Source organism: Piliocolobus tephrosceles, chromosome 19 (assembly GCF_002776525.5).
Source record: "Piliocolobus tephrosceles isolate RC106 chromosome 19, ASM277652v3, whole genome shotgun sequence".
In the NCBI taxonomy this organism is placed as follows: Eukaryota; Metazoa; Chordata; class Mammalia; order Primates; family Cercopithecidae; genus Piliocolobus; species Piliocolobus tephrosceles.
This window is the reverse complement of record NC_045452.1, coordinates 35,255,631-35,281,648: the sequence shown is the minus strand read 5'-3', so window position 1 is coordinate 35,281,648 and position 26,018 is coordinate 35,255,631. Positions and strand designations below refer to the sequence as shown.

Here is a 26,018-nt window from a genome sequence, read left to right as displayed (position 1 = left end):
ACCGGAGCAGGCCCCGGGGAGGCTTCGCACTGTGGGAGGTGTGAGTTCCAGAGGGAGGGGTGGCCGAGCTCACCTTCAGGTTTCTGTTATTCAGTGACAGCCTGCCGTGTACCTTGGCGTGGGCGTGTGCAGGACCTGCCTGCTCTCTCCCACCTCTTCCGGGATGGAAGTTGAAGGTGAAGTCTCAGCAGTCAGTGGCCAATGGCTGCCACTGGATTTTGTTGTTTTTAGCCCAGAAAAGCTACTGCTGCCTGATGCTGCTACTTTTTTAATACTGTCGTTCAAGCTTACCAAAGCGGGACTTGCTCTTTGCAGGAAAAAAATATACCAAGAACTGTTCTATAATCATGCCACGCAGTAATTAATGCCACCGTTGGCATTTTGGTGGAATCATTTGGGAGCCTTTCTGAGGTGCACCTGTGCTGTCAGGCGGCTCCTCCGCTCTCGGTTGCTGCTGTTCCCTGCTGACTCAGTCAGCACCTGGTGCCTCGGCTGCTCTTGCTTCTGCATCCAGCGCCCTCTGCCGCGGCTCCCCTGCTGTGGCTCTTGGTCTTTATCTCCCTTCTCTGTGGATGCATCTTGACCGCAAGCACTGTGCGCCTTCCTGCTTTGTAGGAGTCTCTTGTGGTCTCCTAGGAGGTTTTTGTTTTGTTTTGTTTTGTTTTTGAGACGGAGTTTCGCTATTGTTGCTCAGACTGGAGTGCAATGGCATGATCTTGGCTCACAGCAACCTCCGCCTCTCGGATTCAAATGATTCTCCTGTCTCAGCCTCTCGAGTAGCTGGGATTACAGGCACATGCCACCACACCCTGCTAATTTTTGTATTTTTAGTAGAGACGGGGTTTCATCATATTGGTCAGGCTGGTCTCAAACTCCTGACCTCAGGTGATCCACCCACCTTGGCCTCCGAAAGTGCTGGAATCACAGGCGTGAGCCACCGCACCTGGCCTCTGCTAGGAGGTCTTTCTGTCACCAGTGTGTGCCCAGGGGAGGCACTTGTTTACAGAAGCTTTTGCATAGTGGGTACTGGTGGTGGTATCATCTTGGGAGATGAAAAGTATCCCAGGTCTCCTGGCACCTGGGAACCAGGCGGGCCTGCAAGGTGCAGTCAGCCTACTCCAGGTCTGCTCTGGTCTGACTGATGAGGACGCTTCTCAGTCAGAGGGACATGCTCTGTCCAGGATCTCAGAGCTGCGTCCGGCTGCCCCACTTTTCTGCACCTTCCCTCGGTGGGGTGTGTTTGGGTGAGAGAGTTGTGCAGCTTTCTGAAAGTGGCTTCCAATCACGCAGTTTCTGTCCTATGCTGATTTTTTTCCCCAAAAGATTTAAGTAGCTTATCTTACTTTTCAAAAATTGGGCATTTTAGCTTTTATGGGAGCATTTGATGGCACTCTGGTTCTTCCTTGTTGGTTCCAGGTCCTTTGTTTGTGCTCAGGGCGCCTTGCAAGAGTTCTTATGGGAGTCAGTTTCCCTGGTAGTGGCAGCTCATCACCTGTTGACTGGTGATTTGAAGAGCACTGGTGAACACATTTCACCAAAACTAAGACGCGTCATGAAGTTAGTGCCACCAGAGAAAAAGCCAGCATTGCCACTGAAGAGTGTGAGGTGCCACTTGATTGAGAGAAACGTTCCTATTTCAGAGGTGCTAGAATGTGGGGGACGCTGCATCTTACAGAGCAGGCGCTTTTGCTTTTCCAATGGTGTTTCTTTTTTGTTTTTAAGTGGAAAGGCTCAAGGAAATCCAGAAGCAGAGAGAATAGCGTAGTGCGTGCGTGGGACCCAGGAGCAGTCAGAGTAGGCGCGGTGCCTGGCCAGCTCTGCTTCGTCTGCGTCCTTGTTCACTTGCCCTGGGATGTTTTTCAAATACAGACATTGGGTTTCTCCTGTAAATACTGCAGTGTGTCGGGAGCAGTAGGGAGCTCTTCTTCCCAGACATAATTGTGCTGTCTTTATCACGCCTGAAGAGTGACCTGTAAGTCCTCCTGTGATACTTCTACTCAGTATTCAGTTTCTGCTGTTGAACGTGATCTTTCTTAACTGTGACCGAACAGTCATCTGAAGTCTTAGTTTTCCCTCCCCATGTGACGCTGATGTTTGGCCAGTCCTCACTCTTTAAGTAAATGATCCTATTTGGTCTTTTTCTAGGCTTTTCCTTTTTTAAAAAAATATTTTTCTGTATATATTTTTCAGATCTAGACCTGCAGAGGCTTTTTCTTAGTAAGGTTTTCAAAAATATAATAATTGAAAGTCATACCTAAAACCTGTTAACACATTTGAATATAGGTCACACAGCTTTTCTCTTCACCTACATGTGAGTGTAGGTGATTAGTGTCCTCGGCCCCTTTCTCTCTCCTGTAGCTCTGCAGATCACAGCACTGTTAGATGAGGTGGCTGCTTGAGGGAGGGAGGGTTTTGCACATTCAAGCTAGAGCATGTGGGTTTGTTCAAGCTCTCTCCCGGAGCGCCCCTCACACGTTCGCACTTGCACCCCCACAGGTCTCCGTCCCGCCTGGTGCTCTGGACTGCTGGGTGTTTCTGAGCTGTCTGGAGGTGTTGCAGAGGATAGAGGGCTGCTGTGACCGGACGCAGATCGACTCAAACATTGCCCACACTGTGGGGCTGTGGAGCTATGCCACAGAAAAGGTGCCTACCTGCCCAAGTATGGAACGCTCGTGTTGTCTCTGCAGCCATGCCTGGGTGGCAGAGGAAGTCTGCTGTTTGGAGCTGCTTTCCTCCTGCTTATTTAGATCATTGATGCATCCACTTTAGTGGCTGTAGGAGGTGTCCGGGTGCAGCCAAAGAAGTCATAGTTCCCTACCACGTCGATGTAGTCAGCAGACAGCAAGCACTCGCTGTGCTCCCATGAAAGTGACTCTGTACCCTGAGTCGGGGGACACGGAGGGTGGTGCTGAAATGTCACCTCAGCAGGCAGAGCTGTGCTGGTGTGTGCAGCAGGTAGGCTCCCAGGGCATGGCTTCTGCAGGTGCAGGCGGAGTCTGGGGAACTCAGGGAGCTGAAGCAGAGGATTCCCGCCCTCCAAGTTTTACTGGGAGTTGTTGTGTAGGATGTATTTTTGTATCCAGATTTGAGTCATTTGGGTAGGAAAGCTAAATTTCTTCTAGAATTTAGCTGGATTTGAATTTTTATATTTAAATTCTTGAATTCCCTGCTGACTCTTATGGCAAATTAATTGAAATTGTGAATTTATCTTAACAGTTAAAGTCCTTGGGCTATCTATGTGGACTTGTGTCAGAGAAAGGACCTAACTCAGAGGATCTCAACAGGACAGTTGACCTTTTGGCAGGTTTGGGAGCTGAGCGACCAGAAACAGGTACTTTTTTGTACGTACCTATGTTAGTGGTAAGGTGGACAGTAATGAAAATGTCCTTTGCAAGTTGGCACATTTAACCCAGGTTCTAATAGTAATCATATTACTCACCATTTGGAAAATTATATCCATTATTAGCTGACTGGATTAAAGCACCTGATATTTTACCTTTTAACAGCATAATGCAATATTAGAAATAGTTGAAGGAATTGGAAGGAGTTTGAGAAACGTAGCTGAGTTTCTCCTGGGCTTAAGGGATTTTATTGCTCATGTTCAAATGCACCACTCTCTCTCTGAATTACAGATGATCTGTTTTTCTAACAATACAACCTGATGATTTTTTTTTTTTTTTTTTTTAAGAGACAGGGTCTCACTGTCTTGCCCAGACTGGAGTGCAGTGGCACAATCTTGGCTCATTGCAGCTTTGACCTCCTGGGCTCAAGGGATCCTCTTGCTTCAACCTGCCAAGTAACTGGGACTACAAGTGTGTGCTACCACACTTGGCTAATTTTTTTTATTTTTTGTAGAGATGGAGTATTGCTGTATTGCCCAGGCTGGTCTCAAACTCCCGGCCTCAAGTAATCCTCCTGCCCTGGCCTCCCAGCAAACTTTTTAAAATAAATTAGCTGGGCACAGTGGCTCATGCCTGTAATCCCAGCACTTTGGGAGGCCGAGGTGGGCAGATCACCTGAGGTTGGGAATTCGAGACCAGCCTGACCAACAAGGAGAAACCCTGTCTCTACTAAAAATGCAAAATTAGCCGGGCATGGTGGCGCATGCCTGTAATCCCAACTACTCCGGAGGCTGACGCAGGAGAATTGCTTGAACCTCGGAGGTGGAGGTTGCAGTGAGCCAAGATTGCTCCATTGCACTCCAGCCTGGGCAACAAGAGTGGAACTCCATTCAAAAAAGAAGAAAACAAAAAATTCTCCTGATTAGTAAGGCTCTTTGAAAGGAGCATTACTCACTGTTTTAAGTGTTTAAGGGAAAAAATACTTAGTGTGTATATTTCACTGTTTCAACTTGAGACCATTTCAGATCATTTCAAAAGTAATTTAATTCATTGGAATATTTGTAAAATATATTTCTAAAAAGTCTAGTTCTAAAGATCAGAGAAAAGCATGACACAAAAGTGTTTTGACTATTTTATGAATATGTGAATTGAAAGAGAATATACATAATCATCTAGTTTCAGTTGGCATTGGCCATGTTTATAATTTCACAAGAGTCAGGTGGGGTCATCCACCTGCAGTATGTGAAAGTGAATGTAAAGTCATGTGACTGGACATGATGAGGATGAAGAAGGACTCTCGTTTCTTTCTGTTTAAGCCAACACAGCTCAGAGTCCTTATAAGAAACTGAAAGAAGCATTATCATCAGTGGAAGCTTTTGAAAAACACTACTTAGTAAGTATTAACAAGTGTTTAATGTCTGCTCCATGAATACCTGTCTCTAGAAGGCCTGTTGAGTTGGGAAGGAGCTGGTATTGGGGGCCCCTTCTTGTTGGTTTTTTTAGTTTCTTTGGTACCTGGGGAGTTGTGGACAAAACATGGAATAGTTGTTCATCAAGTGCGTATTAGTACCCATGGTACCATATTTGGGCATGGAATCATCTTTGAATATTTACAGTTTTGTTCAAATTGGGTTTTCTTTTTTTTTTTTTTTTGAGACGGAGTCTCGCTCTGTCGCCCAGGCTGGAGTGCAGTGGCCGGATCTCAGCTCACTGCAAGCTCCGCCTCCCGGGTTTACGCCATTCTCCTGCCTCAGCCTCCCGAGTAGCTGGGGCTACAGGCGCCAGCCACCTTGCCTGGCTAGCTTTTTGTATTTTTTAGTAGAGACGGGGTTTCACCGTGTTAGCCAGGATGGTCTCGAACTCCTGACCTCGTGATCCGCCCGTCTCGGCCTCCCAAAGTGCTGGGATTACAGGCTTGAGCCACCGCGCCCGGCTCAAATTGGTTTTTCTTACACGGAAATTATAAGAGAGGATAATGAATACTTTTCTTTGTAAAAAGGAGTAATTTGGACTTGGGCAGAGCTATTGTATTTGATTTTGAAAGATTTAAATTAGCGAAACTTTAAAAAACGGTGTAGGTAGCAGTGTGGTGGGTCAGCATCATCCCCAGGGTCATGGGCATCTCGAGCGTTTGGACTGCCTGTAATGGCTGTACCTCTTAGACACACAGGTATGAAAAATATCCAGCACATCACCCACATGCAGAAAGTCCTTGGAAAAGTTAGACGTTTTGGATGAGTTTGTGGGTTTCTTTTATTATTATGCTTCATAATTTTTACACGGGTTACCAATTTTGATTATAACAGAAAAGCTCAACACAAAAATAGATGCAAAGGAAAAAATAATGTTATATTAATAACAGTGTCTTCTGCAGGCTGGGCCTGGTGGCCCACGCTTGTAATTCAGCACTTGTGGGAGGCTGAGGTGGGAGGATTACTTGAGGTCAGGAGTTTGAGACCAGCCTAGCCAACATGGCGAAACCCCGTCTCTGCTAAAAATACAAAAAGGTAGCCAGGCGTGGTGGCACCTGTAGTCCCAGCTGCTTGGGAGGCTGAGGCACAAGAATCCCTTAAACCTGTGAGGCGGAGGTTGCAGTGAGCGGAGATCTCGCCGCTGTGCTCCAGCCTGAGTGACGGAGCGAGACTGTGTCTCAAAACAAAAAAACCCAACAATGTCTTTTGCGTCAGCTTTAGGTAAATAAATGTAGTATTTGTCTGTCATGAAAAGTTCAAGTCCGTAATTGTTTTTTTTACTTCCCCACAGGATTTGTCCCATGCTACCATTGAAATGTATACGAGCATTGGGAGGATTCGATCTGCCAAGTTTGTTGGAAAAGATCTGGCAGAGTTTTACATGTAATTGATTTTGTACTTTTTCTTTGAATTCTAAACATACACATGAGAAGATTTGTTATAGATGGAGTTAATGTAAAGTGTGCCTTAATGTGTAGACTGAAAAGTGTAGGTTATCTTACCCAGTCCTCATAATTTTGTTTTTTAGTTTTTTCTGAAAACCAGATGGAGAGCTTTTCTGCTTGTTACTCTTAAAAACTGTTATTGGTCTTGGAGATTATTTTATTTAATTAAATATATAAATTTTTGTAACTAAGTTTAATTAAATAATTGTAAGAAAGCATAATGGTGAGTAAATTGGCATATAGATCTTACGTATTTTGTTATATAGCATTTTATCAAGTATTAAGAGGACTGGAAAACCTCAAGGCCATTGATGTAAAGGTACTGCATGTGTCAGGTTCGTGAAAGAGGGATGATCGCGGGATAACTGGAAGAAGGTGTGTACAGATACTGCAGGATTTCCATTCCAGCTCCAGTTTTGAAGTTTGAGTCCAGAAAAACTCAAAATTTAACATATTTCTAGTGTGTTTCATAAAATCAGACAGTCAAAGAGAAGAAACCCCAGTGAGTCATGTGGTTACTATTTCAAAGTACTGAAAGGAGATACAAGTTTAAGGAAAACGATGCTTGTTTTCATTTTCTTAAAAAAAAAAGTGTGATTGAAATGAGATCTTGAAATCTGTACTCAAGTAATTTCATAGGTGAAGCAAGAAATGAGAATTGATTTGAACTGATGTGAATTGGCTGGAAAGGGATTCTCAGATCAGCTAAGTGAACTTTCTAGTTTTCCAGATGTGATTGGAGCAGCTTAGCCAATTACCCACTAATTAACGGCAGAGTTACAGCTAGAATGTAGTTCTCTTGAATTTCCATGTAGTGTGTCTTAAAGAGGAAGGTGCTCCTTGATGAAGCAAAGAGGCTTCTTCGGGAAGGGGAGGGGATCCTTGTTACTCCTGAGGCTTTGACAAGCCCTGATTAATTTGCATTTTAAAGGCAGGCAAGGCCACACACACCAATAGTCCAGCTACTGTGGAGGAGGCTGAGGCGGGAGGATCACTTGAGCTGAGGAGTTTGAGGCTGCAGTGAACTATGATCACGCCACTGTATGCCAGCCTGAGTGACAGAGCAAGACCCCATCTCTTACAAAACAGTTGTGCTTTAAACTTCACTTTGCAGGGGCCAAGTATTGCTATTTTAATTCTCTGGTGTTCTCTGGAAGCCGGAGCCTGTGGAGTGCTCTTTGCCTGAGTTTCCAAGTGACTCTGTGCTCCCTTCCACTTGCGCCCTGTCGACTGCTTCTGTGTTTCTGTGCCTTTAGTAGGTAGTGTAGACCCATACCTGGACTTCCTGGCTTCATTGCTGACGAGCACTGTACGTGTGGACAAGCCCTTCCTTCACCTTCTCTTAACCGTGACTCTCTTGCCTGTCAGCTCGAGATCATTAATGATACGCTCACTTTCTTATCCTGAGATTCAGCTATGGAAGTTCCTCGAAGTGTGTATAAAGCTAGACCAACAATGTGTTGTGCTTTTATCACCACACGCTCATTTCTCAGATCTTTGCCTGGGAGTCTAATTATTCGTCCTGAGTAGGTGCTCTTTCTCACGGAGCGGGGTGGGTGGAAAAGGGCTATCTGAAGATGCTGAGTCTGTCCTGGCATGGAGTCTGGAGGATGAAGGCCAAGGCGGGAGAGGTGGGGTCTCAGTGTGTTGATTATTCCTAGCTGTAATGAAAGCTACTGTTTGTTGATTTTGCAAGGAGGAAAAAGGCTCCACAAAAGGCAGAAATCTATCTTCAAGGAGCATTGAAAAATTACCTGGCTGAGGGCTGGGCACTCCCCATCACACACACAAGGAAGCAGCTGGCTGAATGTCAAAAGCACCTTGGACAAATTGAAAAGTATCCTTTAATGTTTCCATGAAGCAGGAAAATTATTTTCTATTTATACAGCAACATTGCCCACAATCAAATGTTTCATTCTCATCTGTTATTAAGGAGAGAAAAGTCCTACCTTATACATATGTATTGTATAGAGAATTAATGAAATATCTAGTCGATTTTTTATAATCTAATTTTGAGTCCTAGTAACTTAAAAAAAAAAAAAAAGCCCTTTGGCTTTTGAAGCCTCTGTGAAGGCTGTAGGAGGCTTTGCATCCACTTTGCCCCACACTCCTCAGTATGAGCCTCTCCACGCTCCTTACCTCTCCACTCCAGCTACCTGCAGACCAGCAGCCTTTTAGCCAGTGACCACCACCTCACTGAAGAGGAGCGCAAGCACTTCTGCCAGGAGATACTTGACTTTGCCAGCCAGCCGTCAGACAGCCCAGGTAAGACCAGTTCTTAAAACTTTACTAGGAATATTTTCAAACATTACAAAGTAAAAAGAATATAAGATATACCAGCTGCTTAAGAGTAAACAATTGCTAACATTTGGCTGTGTAGCTAACATGTATCTATGTCTTTCACTTGACTTTTTTTCTGTTTGCTTAAAGCCAAACTCTAGACCACATTGGATCTTCTAAATATAAGGACAGTCTCTTAACCACACCCAAAGAATTAATAAGGTTCTGATATCTACTAAGTAGGCCATATTCACATTTCCCTAATTGTCTTAAAATATTTTTATAAATCATTTTTAATAGAGTCCAACAGGATATCACATATTACATGTGGTTGTTAGATCTCATTTCTCTTTTAATTTAAAAAAAAAGTTCTGCCTGTAATCCCAGCACTTTGGGAGGCCGAGGCGGGCGGATCACAAGGTCAGGAGATCATAGCCATCCTGGCTAACACGGTGAAACCCCATATCTACTAAAAATACAAAAAGAAATTAGCCGGGCATGGTGGTGGGCGCCTGTAGTCCCAGCTACTTGGGAGGCTGAGGCAGGAGAATAGTGTGAACCCGGGAGGCGGAGCTTGCAGTGAATCGAGGTCATGCCACTGCACTCCAGCCTGGGCAACAGAGCGAGATTCCATCTCAAAAAAAAAATTTTTTTCCCATCTCTTTTTCTTCTTCTTCTCCTCCTCCTTCCTCCTCCTTCCTCCTCCTTCCTCCTCCTCCTTCTTTTTTAAGACAGAGTCTCGCTCTGTCGTCCAAGCTGCAGTGCAATTGTGTGATCTTGGCTCACCCCAACCGTCGTCTTCAGGCAATTCTCCTGCCTCAGCCTCCCAAGTAGTTGGGATTATGGGCACCTGCCACCATCCTGGCTAATTTTTTCTATTTTTAGTAGAGACAGTGTTTCACTCTGTTGGCCAGGCTGGTCTCAAACTTCTGATCTCAGGTGATCCATCCACCTCAACCTCCCAAAGGGCTGGGATTACAGGTGTGAGCCACCACACCTGACCTTTTTCTTTATTTTTTAAGACAGAGCTTTTTTTTTTTTTTTTTTAAATATAACAGCATTATTGTGATATTCACAAACTACGTAATTCACTCATTTGAAGTTTATAATTCAATGGCTTTTAGTCTGTTTCAGAAATGTGTGTGACCATTGCCACCATCAGTATTGTTTTGTTTTTTTTCTTACTGACAATCTTTCTCTGTTGCCTGGGCTGGAGTGCAGTGGTGCAATCCCAGCTCACTGTAGCCTCAACCTCGCAGAGTTGAGAGATCCTCTTACTTTGGCTTCCCAAGTGGCAGGGACCACAGGTGTGGTAACCACACCCAGCTATTTTTTGTCTTCTCTGTCACCCAGAGAATCATGCAGTGGCATGGTAGCCCACTGCAGCCTCTGCTTTTTGGGCTCAGTTGCTCCTCCCGCTTCCACGTCCCGTGTAGCTTGGACTACAGGAGCACACCACCATGCCTGGCTAATTTTTATATTTTTAGTAGAGACGGGGTTTTGCCATATCACCCAGGCTGGTCTTTAACTCCTGAGCTCAAGGAATCTATACACCTGGGTCTCCCAAAGTGCTGGAATTACAAGTGTGAGCCACTGTGCCTAGCCACCACAGTCAGTTTTGAAACATATTTATCACCCTAAAAAGAAACGCCATACTTAACCCCGCCACCCCCTTCCTACAGCCACGAATCTACTCTCTGTCTCTCGAGATTCCTATTCTGGATGTTTCATACAAATACAGGTGGAGTATCCCTAATCTGGAAATCTGCATTGTTTTAAAAGTCAAGACCTTTTGAGGGCCAGCATGACTCTCAGAGGAAATGCTTATTGGAACATTTTGGAGTTTTAGATGAGGGCTGCTCAACAGCATGTCGTGCAAACATTCCCAAATCCACAACCATCAGAAATGTAGACCGCTTCTTGTCCCAGTCATTTTGGGTAAGGGATACTCACCCTGTAGAATCTGTCCACCTAAATAGCATACATAGGGAGTCTCTACAAAAGGGCGTTTATTTGGAAATAGGGCATTGCAATGCGACATACGGGCCATAGTAAACTGTGTGCATATTCAGGAAGGGATTTAAAGGGAAACGAGGATGACATCACTGGTTTGGGGTGGTGGCTCTCGGCTGCAAGGATCACCGGGGTGACACCAGTCAGGGTTGGACAGCAGTTGCTGAGCAGATGTCTTGGTGGAAAAGTGTTTCGTATAAGGTTGCAGTGGCCTTTCTGCAAGGCTGTGGTGTTTGCAGACTCTCTGTGACATTTTTTGTTATCAGGCATTCATGCATGAGAATCCTCCCTTCATGGCCTTCTCTGGCTCTATTAGTCAAGGTTTTGTTGTTGTTGTTTTTTAGCACAAGTGACTCCCTTTTGATTCTGACAACTTTCACACGTGGTCCAATGTGTGGTGGTTTGTGGCTGAGTTCTTGACTGACCGTCATGTTTTCGAGGCTCATCTGTGTTGTGGCCTGTGTCAGTGCTTCCTGTCCTTTCATTGCTGAATCCTCCAAGCCAGTTGTCCTACAGGCTGGCCTGCCTTCTGGAATTTGTCTCAGTGTTTCCTCATAGGAGCATCTAAATGGAACTTAGAGTCACGTTAATTGTTTTGGAAAATATACTTGTAGATCGTGCTGTATGGTAAGATTAAATTTATTGCGAAGCTGAGCTCCTCACCTTAGTTTTGAAGTGTGCTTATTTAAGGTGGTTACTGTGTTGCTCTACTCGGGCTAACATAAACAACAGGCGTTTACTTTCTCACAGTTCTGGAGGCTGAAAGTCTGCTATCAGGGTGCCACAGGGTCGGTTTCTGGTGAGGGCTCCCTTCCCTGCTTGGAGACAGCTGCCTTCTCGCTTTGTCCTCACATGGTGGGAAAGAAGAGAGAGCGAGCTGTCTGATGACTCTTCTTAAAGGACAGTAATCTCATCATGCGTGCCCTACCCTCACAATCTCATCTAACCTCAGGCACCTCGCAGAGCCTGGTTCCAAATACCATCACACAGTCTCATCTAGCCCCAGGCACCTCGCAGAGCCGGGTTCCAAATACCATCACACAGTCTCATCTAACCCCAGGCACCTTGCAGAGGTGCCTGGGGTTAAATACCAGATACCATCAGGTTGGGGGTTAGCGCTTCAGCACAAGCAAGTTGGGGAACACAGTAGTTCAGTCATAGCCATGACTAACTGCTTGAAAACCAGTTTTCCTAGAAGTTTCAGGGTCAGGTTGATGTGGTTATTGACTGCTGGCGTGTATTCATGTATCGGCATCTGCGGCCTGGTGTGGTGGCTCACACCTGTAATCCCAGCACTTCGGGAGGCCGGGCAGGCAGATCACTTGAGGTCAGGAGTTTGAGACCAGCCTGGGCAACATGGCGAAACCCTGTCTCTACAAAAAGTTAGCCAGGTGTGGTGGCGGGCACCTGTAGTCCCAGCGACCCGGGAGGCTGAGGTGGGAGGATCACTTGAGCCCAGGAAGACTGGGCTGTAGTGAGCCAGGATGGTGCTACTGTACTGTTGCCTGGGCGACAGAGCGAGACCCTGTCTCAAAGAAAGGGGGAAACGAGATCCATGTGGTTGGGTTTCTCAGAAGCATCATGACGTTAATTTGGCTTTGTAGAGTCTTTAGCCCAAACTGATTGTTGGTAGAGCCATGACCATATCTGCTGCTTTGTATTTGAGACTATTTGAGTTGTGATTTTCCTGCCAATGTTCCTTGGTATCCCTGTATGAATAAAATATTCCACAATTGTTTACTGTTTCTCATGATCTGTGGCGTCAGTCTTGGCAAGTCCTTTAGTTGATGAATATTTAATAAATACTTGACTGGTCAGTTCTGCAGCCTTGTGGATTTTCTAGACAAAAGTAGGGTAGTTACAGTTTGGTCAGAGTGAGAAGGGTCCAGAGAGAGCACTAGGCTCTCACTTCAGCAGCGACTGACCTGGCTGGTAGCTACCGTCCTGAGCCTGGGGCACAAAGGGGTCCTTGTTTAATCGGCTGACTCCGTAGACTGGCAAACACCTGGGGTTTATTTCCACATTACAGCAGGGCACTTGGACATCTTCTTCACTGAGCATGTTTTTAAGTAGGTGAGAAAATACTGGAATCTCTTGAAAATAGCTCTAGAAATTACACTATTTACAAATTTTAGTTTGGAATGGAGAGGTAGTTTACCTGTATTTCTCTTAGGTTTGTCAAAGCAGACTTGAGAAGGTTAACTTCTGTCCATTTTATGATTTCTGGGCATTACGTAGGTATTTGTTAATATTTTGCTTTTGACACAATAACTTTTTGGGGGTGTGAAGATGACAAGAGGCTGGGCTTGGCTGTTCTGCACATCACTGCTGCTTGCTCCAGCACGCTCTCAGTAATCTTACTGTGTCCACGGCCTGCTGCTGCTTACTGCCAGGAAGTGTGACTTGGGGAGTAAGTTACGATAATGTCTGTTTACAGGTCATAAGATCGTGCTACCCATGCAGTCCTTTGCACAGCTGCGAGATCTCCATTTTGATCCCTCCAATGCCGTGGTCCACGTGGGCGGTGTTCTGTGCATTGAGATAACCATGTACAGCCAGATGCCTGTGCCCGTTCATGTGGAGCAGATTGTGGTCAATGTCCACTTCAGCATTGAGAAGAACAGCTACCGGAAGACTGCGGAGTGGCTTACCAAGCACAAGATGTCCAACGGGATCATTAACTTTCCACCCGAGACCGCACCTTTCCCTGTATCCCAAAACAGTTTGCCCGCCCTGGAGCTGTATGAGATGTTTGAGAGAAGCCCGTCTGATAACTCCTTGAACACGACCGGGATTATCTGCAGAAACGTCCACATGCTCCTGAGAAGGCAGGAGAGCAGCTCCTCTCTAGAGATGCCCTCGGGGGTGGCTCTGGAGGAGGGGGCCCACGTGCTGAGGTGCAGCCACGTGACCCTGGAACCAGGCGCCAACCAGATAACCTTCAGGACTCAGGTATGCGTTCAGGATGGGAACTTGACTTTCAAGTTTGTAAAGAAGGGCCGTGGAACTTGCAAGAACCGTCTGGAGTGTGGTGAGAACTGAGTAGAGTCCTTCGTTCTCCTAACCCTGTTTTTGTCTCTATCCTTATACAAAAATACACTGATGTTTTCTTTCGTGTCTATACAATTTTCTGACAGTCGATACATTTTAAGTGAAGTTCTTAACATAGATATTTGTTCTTAGATTAAGTTAGCTTTTTAACTCATTGGATTATTGGGTTCAGTTAGCTTTTCCCCCGCGTATGAAAATATACACCCTCATTTGTTAAAATGAGGTTTCGGCCGGGCGCGGTGGCTCAAGCCTGTAATCCTAGCACTCTGGGAGGCCGAGATGGGCAGGATCACGAGGTCAGGAGATTGATACCATCCTGGCTAACCCGGTGAAACCCTGTCTCTACTAAAAAATACAAAAGAAACGAGCCGGGCGAGGTGGCGGGCGCCTGTGGTCCCAGCTACTCGGGAGGCTGAGACAGGAGAATGGCGTAAACCCGGGGGGCGGAGCTTGCAGTGAGCTGAGATCCGGCCACTGCACTCCAGCCCGGGCGACAGAGCGAGACTCCGTCTCAAAAAAAAAAAAAAAAATGAGGTTTCAAGAAGGTGGTATACTTTCCCACTCGACCTTATTTTCCCTTTGTGACTGGCTGGGTGTCAAAACTGGTGTTTCTCACCCACTCTAACATAAAGTTTTCTGTGACACAGGATGTCCTGTAAGTTGCACTAACCTAACAGGATTTGGCTTGTGGAAAGTACAGCTGTTTGTCACGCTTTTAGTCTAGAGCAGGGCTTAAATCTCGTGCTGAATGTCTACTAAATACACCCATCAAAGAAAATGCCACAGGCCGGGCACGGTGGCTCACGCCTGTAATCCCAGCACTTTGGGAGGCCGAGGCGGGCAGATCACGAGGTCAGGAGATGGAGACCATCGTGGCTAACGCGGTGAAACCCCATCTCTGTTAAAAATACAAAAACTAGCCGGGCGAGGTGGCGGGTGCCTGTAGTCCCAGCTACTCGGGAGGCTGAGGCAGGAGAATGGAGTGAACCCAGGAGGCGGAGCTTGCAGTGAGCCGAGATGGCGCCACTGCACTCCAGCCTGGGCAACAGAGCGAGACTCTGTCTCACAAAAAAAAGAATGCCACAAATACAGTTTATAAAGTTGAAAATACCTTATTAAAGTTAAATTTAAGCATCAGTTACTCAGAAAATCATGAATTGGGAGATTCTGAGGGCCTTCTGAAGAGGCCCTCAGAGGTTTGGGCACAAGAGCAGGGGGTACAAGAGGGAAGGAAGTACAGGCCTTTCTGTAGTTGAGAGAGAACACCGCACAGCACTACCGCAGGGAGCTCCTAACTACAAAACTGGGTTGACGTGGTTTCAGATGCCTGATTTTCTGACTCTAGGCCAAGGAACCTGGAACATATACACTCAGGCAGCTGTGCGCCTCAGTGGGCTCCGTGTGGTTCGTCCTCCCTCACATCTACCCCATTGTGCAGTATGACGTGTACTCGCAGGAGCCCCAGCTGCACGTGGAGCCGCTGGCTGGTGAGTGGGGTCCCCAGCCCTTCAGGAGGTGCGCTGCAGGGGCGATTCTGAGGAGACCTGCTGAGATGCCAGGCTTCTCGTACTTTTTAGCTGTGTCTGCCTCTAAGAGGTATTTCGGGTAACATAATGGGAAATTTGCCTGGGAACTAGCTGACTGCCTCTTTTGTTTATCTGAGTATTTGCTTTCCTATAATTGCTTTTTCATATTTAATAAACATGGTGTATCTGAAAATAAGAAACATAGAAGAATTAGCTCTGAGAGTGGAAAAAAGAAACTCAAAGTATTTTTTCTATTGGCTTCCTCAACCTAATAATCAGTGCAGAGGACTTCTGGACCTAAATGTGCAGGGATTTCCCCCTGCCAGCAAGCAAGCAGTCAGCCCTGCAGCGGGGTCCTGCAATTCTGTTCTGACCCTGTCTACTGGAGCTGGCATCAGACGTCACAGGGTGAGGGCTCAGTCCCCAAGACAGTCCCCCACTTCCCATGCCAGCCGCCAGCCCAGGGTTCTTTTACTTGTGCTTCTGACCGACTAGCTAGAAATCAGGGCTCCCACAACCCCCTTTCAGGGTTTGAAGAATTTGTTAGAACAGCTCACAGAACTCAGGGAAACACGTTGACTGGATTACTATAAAGGATATAGATGAAGAAGTGCGGAGGGTGAGGTATGGGGAAAGGGGTGCAGAGCTTCCACGCCCTCCCTGGGTGCCACCCTCCAGGAATCTCCATGTGTTCAGCTGCCCGAAAGCTCTCCAGATCCTGTCCTTTGGTTTTTATGGAAGCGACATTACACAGGCACGATCAGTTACACCACTGGCCACTGATGAGCAAGTCGACCTTCAGCCCCTCTTTCCTCCTTGGAGGTTGGGTGGTGCTGCTGAAAGGCCCAACCCTCTAGTCCTGCCCTGGTCACTCTGGTGGCCAGTCCCCATCTTGAAGCTACCTTGGAGCTGCCAGCCTCCAGTCATCTCATTAGCCTACAAAAAGACATCACTTCAGAGATTGTGAGGAATTTGGGAGCTAGTGCGCCGGGAAATGGGCTGAAGACCACACGTGTATTTCACAGGGTCACACTAGCCAAGTAGCAGCTCATGTCTACCACAGTTTCATAAATGTGTATATAATTTCCTGCTTAGAAGTACGTCTCAGATGCTAACCACTAGATTTAGTTATGATCTATACTCAGATCCCAGCACTTTGGGAGGCCAAGACTTTGAGACCAGCATGGGCAAGCCAGTTGGGGCAGGATGACAAAACCCCATCTCTACAAAGTTAAAAAATGAAGTAAATTAGCCGGGTGTAGTGATGCACCATGGCCTCTAGTCCCAGCTGCAGGCTGGAGCCTCAGCTTCCTGACCCAGGAGTTTGAGGCTGCAGGGAGCTGTGATGGCGCCACTGCTCTCCAGCCTGGGTAACAGAACAAAACTGCATCTCTTAAAAAAAAAAAAGTTTTCCTTTGAAAGGGATGATTAAACTTGTCCATCTGGTATGGCATTTGAGAAATTCGAAGCTATTGTCCTTTCTGATAAGTTCTAAAATTGGAAGGAGTTGCTGTAAACAAATGATTGCAGAACATGTGGCAACTGAACAAGAGTGAGTGAATGTCTCCTTTGTTCAGGCTAGGAACAATTTATTTATTTGCCTGTTTCTTCTGTTTGGAAGAAAAAATCACAAAGAGCATTTTTCTGTTATTCCCCCATTCTCCCTATTTTTCCGCATTTGTGCCTCTTGCATGCCCAGCAAAGGCTGTCAGAAGTGGGACACAGCAGTCGGTCTCTCCAGTGATTCTTCCATCGGAACATTGTGTAGAGAAGCTGAACTTGATTCCCGCAGGGGAGCTGAAGCACCAGCCAGCAGGCCTTGCCCTCCCCATGGCCCAGCGTCTGCAGTGCCAGGCTCATGGCCTGGCTCCTGCTTCCCGCCTAGTGTCCGCTGTCTCTGTCCACTCTCCCCCAAGTCCTGGTATCTTGCCTGCCTTCTGCCTTCCCTGTGACAGGGTTCTCAGAGGCCTCAGCTCACTCCTGCCCCTCACTGCTGTCTGGGAGTGAGGGGGGCACCTGACTGCTGACTGTTCTTAACCCAAAAGCCTGTGGCCTGAAGCTGAAAAAGCCAGAGAATGTCTTGAGTATTTGAACAGCACCAGTACAGTCAAATTTTGTTTACAGTCTTTTCTTAAGCTTCATTATCTGATTCTTTCCTACTACTTCCTGGCAGGCACACTTTGTGGCCCTCGGAGACATGGTCCTGATCATAATCCCTGACTTGCTAAACCCAGATGGGGATAAGACTCCTTGACTCACAGAATTCTTTCTTCCCCAGCAAGGTTCTCCTTCAGCCCTGTAGTCCACATCATTGAGATGAAAAGTGAGGGCAGAAGGGAATGGAAATAGAGAGAATTCATGGAGATCCCAAAGGAGCAAATCTTTCATAGTAAATAAAAGAAACAGAGCCCCTCTTCACCCCATTGTAGGCCCTGAGTTGCCGTCTTCTGGTTGGCAGTGGTGCTGAGCCGCGATCTCTTTTCCTTTAGATAGCCTTCTGGCAGGCATTCCTCAGAGAGTCAAGTTCACTGTCACTACCGGCCATTACACGATAAAGAACGGAGACAGCCTGCAGCTCAGCAATGCAGAAGCCATGCTTATTCTGTGCCAGGCGGAGAGCAGGGCCATGGTCTACTCCAACACGAGAGGTGAGGTGCCGTCCACCCAGGCCCGAGGAGGACACCCACCTTGCCCTGCGCTGTGTGGGTGTGAGGGTGAGCCTGGCCTTGTTGCTGTCCTGCTGAGTGCCCCTCAACAGTGTCTGGGATCAGTGTTCCATAGGAGCACTGCGGCCTGGTGCCTGTGCTGGGGTCCCATTTGAGGTGGTAAACCGGCAGTGGTTCACACGTTGCGTGGCCGAGCAGTGCTTGCCTGACGGAGGATAGGAGATGTGGCGTCACGTTGCACAGCGATGCCTGCCAGACCCTGTCCACCCCAGGCTGGCCCTGCTCCCGAGAAGCAAAAGCAGAGCAGCCCTTGTCGGTGCTGCTGAGAGCCCTGAGCACTGCATCCTCCCAGCCCCAGCTGTGAAGAAGGGGAAGGGGAGGACCCTGCTCCCCTGGGGGTGGGGGTGGGTCTGCAGATGAGACGGAACGGGAGAAGGTCATGCAGGGACATACGTAGGGCTTGGGTGGTCCCTGTGGGAAATGTCCTTTTCCTGTCTTCAGCTTGTGAGCAGTGATGGGTCTGGCTCCTGCCTGCCGGCTTTCACACTGGGCCGCTCTCTCCTAGGGGCTTTGTTCTTGGGTTTGCCTGCCAGGTGCGCAGGAGCAGGAGAGGTTGAGCAGTGGCCTCACTGCTGGGCCATCACCTGCTGTAAGGAAAAGGACGAGTGAAACCGAGAGAACAGCTTTGAAGTGACTTTTTCTGTCTTTCGCAGAACAGTCTTCTGATGCCGCGCTCCGGATTCAGTCCTCTGACAAGGTCACGAGCATCAGTCTGCCCGTTGCGCCTGCATACCATGTGATCGAATTTGAACTGGAAGTTCTCTCTTTACCTTCAGCCCCAGCACTCGGAGGGGAGAGTGACATGCTGGGGATGGCAGAGCCCCACAGGAAACATAAGGACAAACAGAAAACTGGCCACTGCATGGTTACCACAGACCACAAAGTGAGTCGAGCAGTGGAGGAGCTTACTTAGCTTGTGAGGCCTCCGTGCCCGCCCACCTGCTGGGAGAGGCGATGTAGCGATGCCTGCTGGTAGCCTGGCTCCTTCCGATTCCTGACAACCTGGCCGTGTGGTTAGCAGTTCTGTGAATCACCCTTTCTTAGATAAGGGGTGCATTTTTTGCAAGGACAGAGGCAAGCCCAGTTCTACCTTTCCCTCTCAGTTCCAGGGGCCAGGGAGTTTCCTGTAAGAGGTTAGGGCAGGCCTAGGCATGAGGGGCATCAGACTTGGGTCATGTCTCTTTGACCAGTGACAAGGCCAGAGGAGGACTGTGTCATGTGTGTCTCGGTGTCTCTGTCCACTGAAACATCATAAGCTCAGCCAGGGAGGAGCTGTGTCGTTTTAGGCTTTGGTGCTGGTACTCATTGACAGTTACTTGAGAAAGATGTGATTTCGGTCCCAGATCCACAGGAAATCAGCTCATGGAATGTGTCACTACATCATGTTACCCAGGGTGTGCCCAAGTCTTGTAGCCCAGAAATGAATCCTGAGGGCTCTGAAACAGCCTGAGGGTCGCAGTAGATGCCCAAGAGCAGTGGGGGAAAAAGGGCAAGGAGTGCCGTCTTTCCGAAGCACGAAGTTACCAGACAAGTCCACACCTGAAGAAGAATGTTATAATGTTCAGTTTTTGAAGATACCTGAGGAAGTATCTTTCCCTTAACTCACACAGATGTTCACCATTCGCGAAGGTGGCGCTCAGCTCAGCAGGAACGTGCAGCACTGGTGGCACCTGTGCTGTGTGCCTGAGTATCCCGCTCTTCCCTGGCGCTGGCAGCACCTGTGCCGTGTGCCCGAGTATCCAGCTCTTTCGTGGCGCTGGCGGCACCTGTGCCGTGTGCCTGAGTATCCCGCTCTTTCCTGGCGCTGGCGGCACCGGTGCTGTGTGCCGTGTTATCCTGCTTTTCCCTGGCGCTGGCGGCACGCACGCTGTGTGCTGGGGTACTCACCTCTTCCCTGTGGGGAATGAGGCTTGAGACTTGCTTCATTCCTGCCCTTAAGGGATGTAATATCTGTGTGCTCCCTGTGCCCCTAAACTGATCTGGTTTTCAGTTACATATTCAGCCTCACATGGATTAATGCTTAGAGAACTCACTAAATATGGAGTACTCATTGACTAATGTCATCTGGAAATACATGACTCAAAGCACTGTGTCAAAACCCTGTGCACATTGAAACATGGCTCTGTGGTCCTCCGTTTATGGGAGCAGCAGGTGGGTCTGCTGCTTAGGGGACGGCTGTGCTCTTCCGCCATTGAGATGATTCTGGTGACGGGTGCACATCTTGCCACTTCTGTGTTCGTTTCTCTTGTCTGTAGACATAGTGTCCTATTTCTCGTTGGTTTGTGTATGTGTTAGGTAAGGCTTTGCTTCCTGGAGAACGAGTGGTTGAAGCCATAATAAAATGACTAGGGTGTGGGCAGGCACTGCAGGTGTCTCTGGGCAGCAGTGGTGGTGGTTGTGCTGTCCGTCGGGCGAGTGGTCAGAGAGTGTCTTTATGCTTCCTCCTCAGGTGTCGATTGACTGCCCGTGGTCCATCTACTCCACGGTCATCGCACTGACCTTCAGTGTGCCCTTCAGGACCACGCACGCCCTGCTGTCCTCAGGAACACGGTAACAGAGGCGTGGTGTGCAGGCCCTGGCTGGTTTCCCGGGACTCTTCTAAGTGGAGGTTCCTAATGTTCAAAGGTGGCCTTCGTGATGACAAAGGATGTGTTCTTATGTGACCACAAGGCCGTTGTTCGTCTCTTAAAATTCACAATTCCCTGGTATCCTGTGACACCCAGTTCATATTCAGATTTTCCCAACTGTCTGAAAATGACCTTTTATGGTTGGTTTGTGTGACTTGGGATCCAAAATCTCCATCAGACCACTAGACCTCTGTTCATCCTTTCTTCCCTGTTTTCAAGCCATCGACTTGTTCACCACGCAGGTTTCCTCTGGAGGCCCACCTTTCTGGATCTGGCTGGATTTGTTCAACTAATTCCCCTGTCCCTGTATCTCTTGTCAGTTGCCTACAACCTCTAGAACAGGAACTTTTAAGCTCAGCATGAGTGACATTTTGGGCCAGATAACTCTGTTGTAGGGGCTGTCCTGTGTGCTGTAGGGTGTTGAGCAGCACCCCAGGCTCTCCCATGAGATGCCAGTAGCACTGCCCGCCCCCAGGTGTGGCAGCCACAGATGTCTGTAGACACTGCCCAGTGTCCTCTTGGTGGGGCAGACTTGCCTCGGTGGAAAACAGCCGCCCTAAAGGCTTGAGTAGACTCCGATTCTGCTTTGAGGCAGGTGGGGCTGTGTGCTTCCTATTGACTGCACTGGGAGGCCCGCGGTGTCCAGGTGCCCCACCTTATTGACGGTGCTAGCGTTGATCACTGGGCTCGGGATGCTGGCCTGGCCTCTCACTGCAACTTTTTATCCATTGATGATGATTGGATAATTTGGAAACAAAAATGTCAGAACCGTGTTTAGAATGGAACATTATACTAGCAGCTTTTCTTCCCCTTCAGATCACAGCAAAGGGAGCTGTAGATATTAATGGTTAAAAACATCAATAATCTCTAAAAGAACCTTATTAAAAAATTATTTTTCATCTGGGCACGGTGGCTCACGCCTGTAATCCCAGTACTTTGGGAGGCCGAGGCAGGCGGATCACGAGGTCAGGAGTTCAATACCAGCCTGACCAACATAGGAAAACCCCCATCTCTACTAAAAATACAAAAATGAGCTGGGCATGGTGGCGCATGCCTGTAATCCCAACTACTACGGAGGCTGAGGCAAGAGAATTGCTTGAACCCGGGAAGTGGAGGTTGCATTGAGCCAAGATCGTGCCATTGCACTCCAGCCTGGGTGACAAGAGCAATACTCTGTCTCAAAAAATAATAACTATTATTATTGTTTTTCAAAGCTTTGCATGTAATGGAAATGGAGATAAGCCCCGCCTTTCATGTCTCAATGAAGAGTCTTCACCTCTAATGAGGAGGGCCGCTGCTCTCTCCCTGTGGCTCCCCACAGGCCAGTGAGGGTGACCAGCCATGATCACTTTATAATAAGGCTGGTCAGAAACTATATTCTTTCTTCCATTTCCTCACAGAAATCGCCTCTTAAAAAATGTTTATTTATTTTTATTTGTTATTTTTTTGAGACGGAGTCTCTCCCTGTCACCAGACTGGAGTGCAGTGGCACGATCTCAGCTCACTGCAACCTCTGCCTCCTGGGTTCAAGCTATTCTCATACCTCAGCCTCCTCAGTAGCTGGGATTACAGAATTACAGACACGTGCCACCGTGTCTGGCTAATTTTTGTGTTTTTAATAGAGATGGGGTTTCACCATGTTGGCCAGGATGGTCTCGGTCTCCTGACCTCATAATCTGCCCACCTCGGCCTCCCAAAGTGCTGGGATTACAGGCGTGGGCCACTGTGCCCGGCCAAAAAGGTTTTTTTTTTCCGACACTTTTCGGTGTGAAATCTGAAGGAGAAACATACGCAACAACGTAGCTTACTTTGCTTTGCTGCTTTTTTGATTCCCCAGACAGAGAGGGTCTCCTTAACAAAGCTAAGATATATTTAATAAAGTTGTTACATATCAAAATAATACTTCTTGTTTTTCCGCTTTAGGAAATATGTTCAAGTTTGTGTCCAGAATTTGTCAGAACTTGACTTTCAGCTGTCAGATAGTTATCTTGTAGATACCAGTGATAGTACCGACCTGCAACTAGTACCACTGAACACGCAGTCCCAGCAGGTAAACATTGTGTAGACCTGAGCATAACTTCTCAACAGAGAACCAGAGTGTACGGAATGACGTAGTATGTATTGCGATCGAGCCTTTAGATAGAACAGCTGCACTGCTGATGAGTAAAGGCTCCTGTGCAGCTCCTCCGGCTGCCCTGAGGCTGGATGGGGGCTTGCTGCTGAGTAAGTGGGTGGCTGGATGGATGAATTCTTCTTTTTAGAAGAATTAAATCTGGAACTGGTCCCACTCTATGCATAGACGTGTGCAGGTACAAGCTTCTGTTTGAACGCACTGTTGATTGCATGGGCACTGCTCCACTCTGCCCGGAGCGTGATGCCTGCCAGTGCCAGAGCGATGGTGCCCGACACGTTGGTGCCTTTGTAAAAGAGCCATGCTCGTGCCTGCATCTGGACCTTGCTTTTTCTGTTTATGCCTCGCTGCCTGGCTGAGTCTTGACCTTGCTTTTTCTGTTGATTTTTCACGTATGTTTTTAGGCACTAAATGCTGAGGGTTTAGAGCTCGAAGGCTCTCTTAATGGATGTCTGAATCTTCAGCATTTTCAAAGGATTCTCCCCCACTAATCCTTCAGCTCTTTCAGATAGTCCTGGAGCTTGTCACTGTGCTTTTAGGTGTGGACTCTACATGTAATAGCGGTGTTCAACCCATACATCAGGTTGTGCTGGTTCCTAAAATAATTTAAATATAAAATAATTGGCTGGATATAAAGACTTACTTTTTATTTTTAAAATTTTTATTTATCTTTTTTTGAGATGGAGTTTTGCTCTTGTCACCCAGGCTGGAATGCAATCGCGTGACCTTACCTCACTGCAACCTCTGCCTCCTGGGTTCTAGCAATTCTCCTGTCTCAGCCTCCCGAGTAGCTGGGATTACAGGCGCCCGCTAACACACCCAGCTAATTTTTGTATTTTTAATAGAGACGTGGTTTCACCATGTTGGTCAGGCTGGTCTTGAACTGCTGACCTCAGGTGAACCACCCACCTTGGCCTCCTAAAGTGTTGGGATTACAGCCATGAGCCACCACCTCTAGCCAAGATGTACTTTTTAATTAATTGATGATCTATTCCCCCGTTTTGGTGCTGCATGGGATATACTATATATTAATTAATATCCATTAATATCCTTTGGGCATGGTGGCTCACACCTGTGATTCCAACACTTTGGAAGGCCCAGGTGGGTGGATCACTTGAGCTCAGGAGTTTGAGATCAGGCTGGGCAACATAGCAAACCCCATCTCTACAAATACAAAAATTAGTCAGGCATGGTGGCACACACCTGTATTCCCAGCTACCCAGGAAGCTGAGGTGAGAAGATCTCTTGAACCTGGGAGGTTGGGCTGCAGTGAGCTGTGATCGCGCCATGGCATTCCAGCCTGGGTGATAGAGTGAGACCCTGTCTCTAAAAAAAGGGGAAAAAAAATTGATGGGGCGTGGTGGCTCACACCTGTAATCCAAGCACTTTGGGAGGCCGAGGCAGGTGGATTGCCTGAGCTCAGGAATTCAAGACCCTCTTGGGCAACACGGGGAAACCCCGTCTCTACTAAAATAAAAAGAAAGTTAGCTGGGCATGGTGGCATGCGTCTGTGATCCCAGCTACTTGGGAGGCCGACACAGGAGAATCACTTGAACCCAGGAGGCAGAGGTCGCAGTGAGCCGAGATCATGTCACTGCACTCCAGCCTGGGCAACAGAAGGAGACTCCGTTTCAAAAAGAAAAAAAAAAAAAGAAAATGAAGCTACTTTTTAATGATCTCATATGATATAAAAGTTATGGAATCATGAAAAATTAAAGATTTACCAATTTTGTACAGTCTTCTGCTGGGACAAGGCCAGACAAAGGGAATCAGGGCAGGGACAGGTGCTGTGGGGCCTAGAGCAGCGTGCACAGGCGTGCTGTGAGACAGAGGCCCGCCCATGGTGTCTGCTCAGCACCCTTCGCATGGCGTGTGTTTCGCTGCAGTGTCTGTGTTGTCTTTGCGGTTATGGTGCTGTGTGAACAGTGACCCCCGACTCTCTTTCCAGCCCATCTACAGCAAGCAGTCGGTGTTCTTCGTCTGGGAACTCAAGTGGACAGAAGAGCCTCCCCCTTCTCTGCATTGCCGGTTCTCTGTTGGATTTTCCCCAGCTTCTGAGGAACAGCTGTCTATCTCCTTAAAGCCGTATACTTATGAATTTAAAGTGGAAAATTTTTTTGTAAGTGATGTATTGTTTTGGGAGGGTGTGGTGGAAGAATGAAAGATGGCATTATGTTCTTTATCATCTGAAGAACTGAATAGACAGCTTCTGCCAACATAATGAAGGAGCAGCTGGAGAAAAACAGGTGCTGGGGTAGTTGAATCATCAACTGTCTTTATTTTAGAACCCCAGGTCCTTCTCAAGTGACAAATCTGAGATGCCTACACTCCTGGGGGCATCTCTAAGAGGAGTGTTTGTCATTTGGAAGGCCCCAAGACTCCTTTTTTCTTCTTTTTCCCTTTCTCATGTTGACTTAGTAACGCCCTGGAAATATTTCTTGGAGTCATTTCATCTTCAGGGGCATTGTTTTCTAAGGCGTATCTCTAGTTCTTCAAAGAAAAGCTGAAAACTTGCTAGCTGAATGTTGTGAAGATTTTCTTAGAACTTGTGCATCATGTTTTAGAAGCCAATTTGAGTGTGGAATGAAGAGTAGCCTTGAGCTAGGTGAGTAGATAGAGGTGTGTGCTGTGTTCCTTTAGGGAGATTATTCGACTTAATGTTTTGCAATTTTGTGATACTTCCTTTTCTTCTCTTTACTGTTTGAAATTGTCAAACATGTTGATTTGAAGTGTTTGTCTTTATAGTTTTGATATTAGCAGTTTTTGTCTATCTCCTTCCAAACAAGACAAATTGTTTTGACCTTCATGTTTTATATAATGCCTTATTTAATACATTTAAATGAATAAATAAAATCACAAATTATTAAATAATAGTATATATTATAATAATAATTTATATATAAATAATTAATTTTTTATGAGACAGGGTCTCACTCTGTCACCCAGGCTGCAGGGCAGTGGCACAATCATAGCTCACTGCAGCCTGGACCTTCTGGGCTCATGGTCTTCCCACCTCAGCCTGCCGAGCAGCTGGGACCGCAGGCATGTGTCACCACACCTGGCTCATGATTTTAATTTTTATTTATTTATTTTTTTGAGACAGTTTTGCTCTTGTTGCCCAGGCTGGAGTGCAATGGCATGATCTCAGCTCACCGTAACCTCTGCCTCCCAGGTGCAAGCAATTCTCCTGCCTCAGCCTCCCGAGTAGCTGAATTACAGGCGTGCACCACCACACCCAGCTAATTTTTTGCATTTTTAGTAGAGACAGGCTTTCTCCATGTTGGTCAGGCTGGTCTCAAACTCCCAACCTCAGGTGATCCACCTGACTTGGCCTCCCAAAATGCTGGGATTACAGATGTGAGCCACTGTGCCCAGCCACAGTACAGATTTTTTTTTTTTTTTTTTT

General features: G+C 47.2%; 1 protein-coding gene across 12 annotated transcripts in view; it reads left to right on the top strand.

Annotated features, from left to right (window-relative positions):
- Positions 1-26,018, top strand: part of TRAPPC10 (trafficking protein particle complex 10) — a 97,403-nt gene that overhangs the window by 60,266 nt on the left and 11,119 nt on the right. For all 12 annotated transcript variants that reach the window (XM_023192381.3, XM_023192415.3, XM_026447471.2 and 9 more), the window contains 13 exons: positions 2,497-2,643; positions 3,217-3,331; positions 4,658-4,734; positions 6,105-6,196; positions 7,955-8,095; positions 8,411-8,523; positions 12,989-13,503; positions 14,948-15,089; positions 17,618-17,776; positions 18,508-18,737; positions 20,304-20,404; positions 22,405-22,531; positions 24,561-24,731. In XM_023192381.3, the coding sequence (XP_023048149.2) occupies positions 2,497-2,643; positions 3,217-3,331; positions 4,658-4,734; positions 6,105-6,196; positions 7,955-8,095; positions 8,411-8,523; positions 12,989-13,503; positions 14,948-15,089; positions 17,618-17,776; positions 18,508-18,737; positions 20,304-20,404; positions 22,405-22,531; positions 24,561-24,731 (2,130 nt within the window). The remainder of the gene's footprint in view (positions 1-2,496; positions 2,644-3,216; positions 3,332-4,657; positions 4,735-6,104; positions 6,197-7,954; positions 8,096-8,410; positions 8,524-12,988; positions 13,504-14,947; positions 15,090-17,617; positions 17,777-18,507; positions 18,738-20,303; positions 20,405-22,404; positions 22,532-24,560; positions 24,732-26,018) is intronic.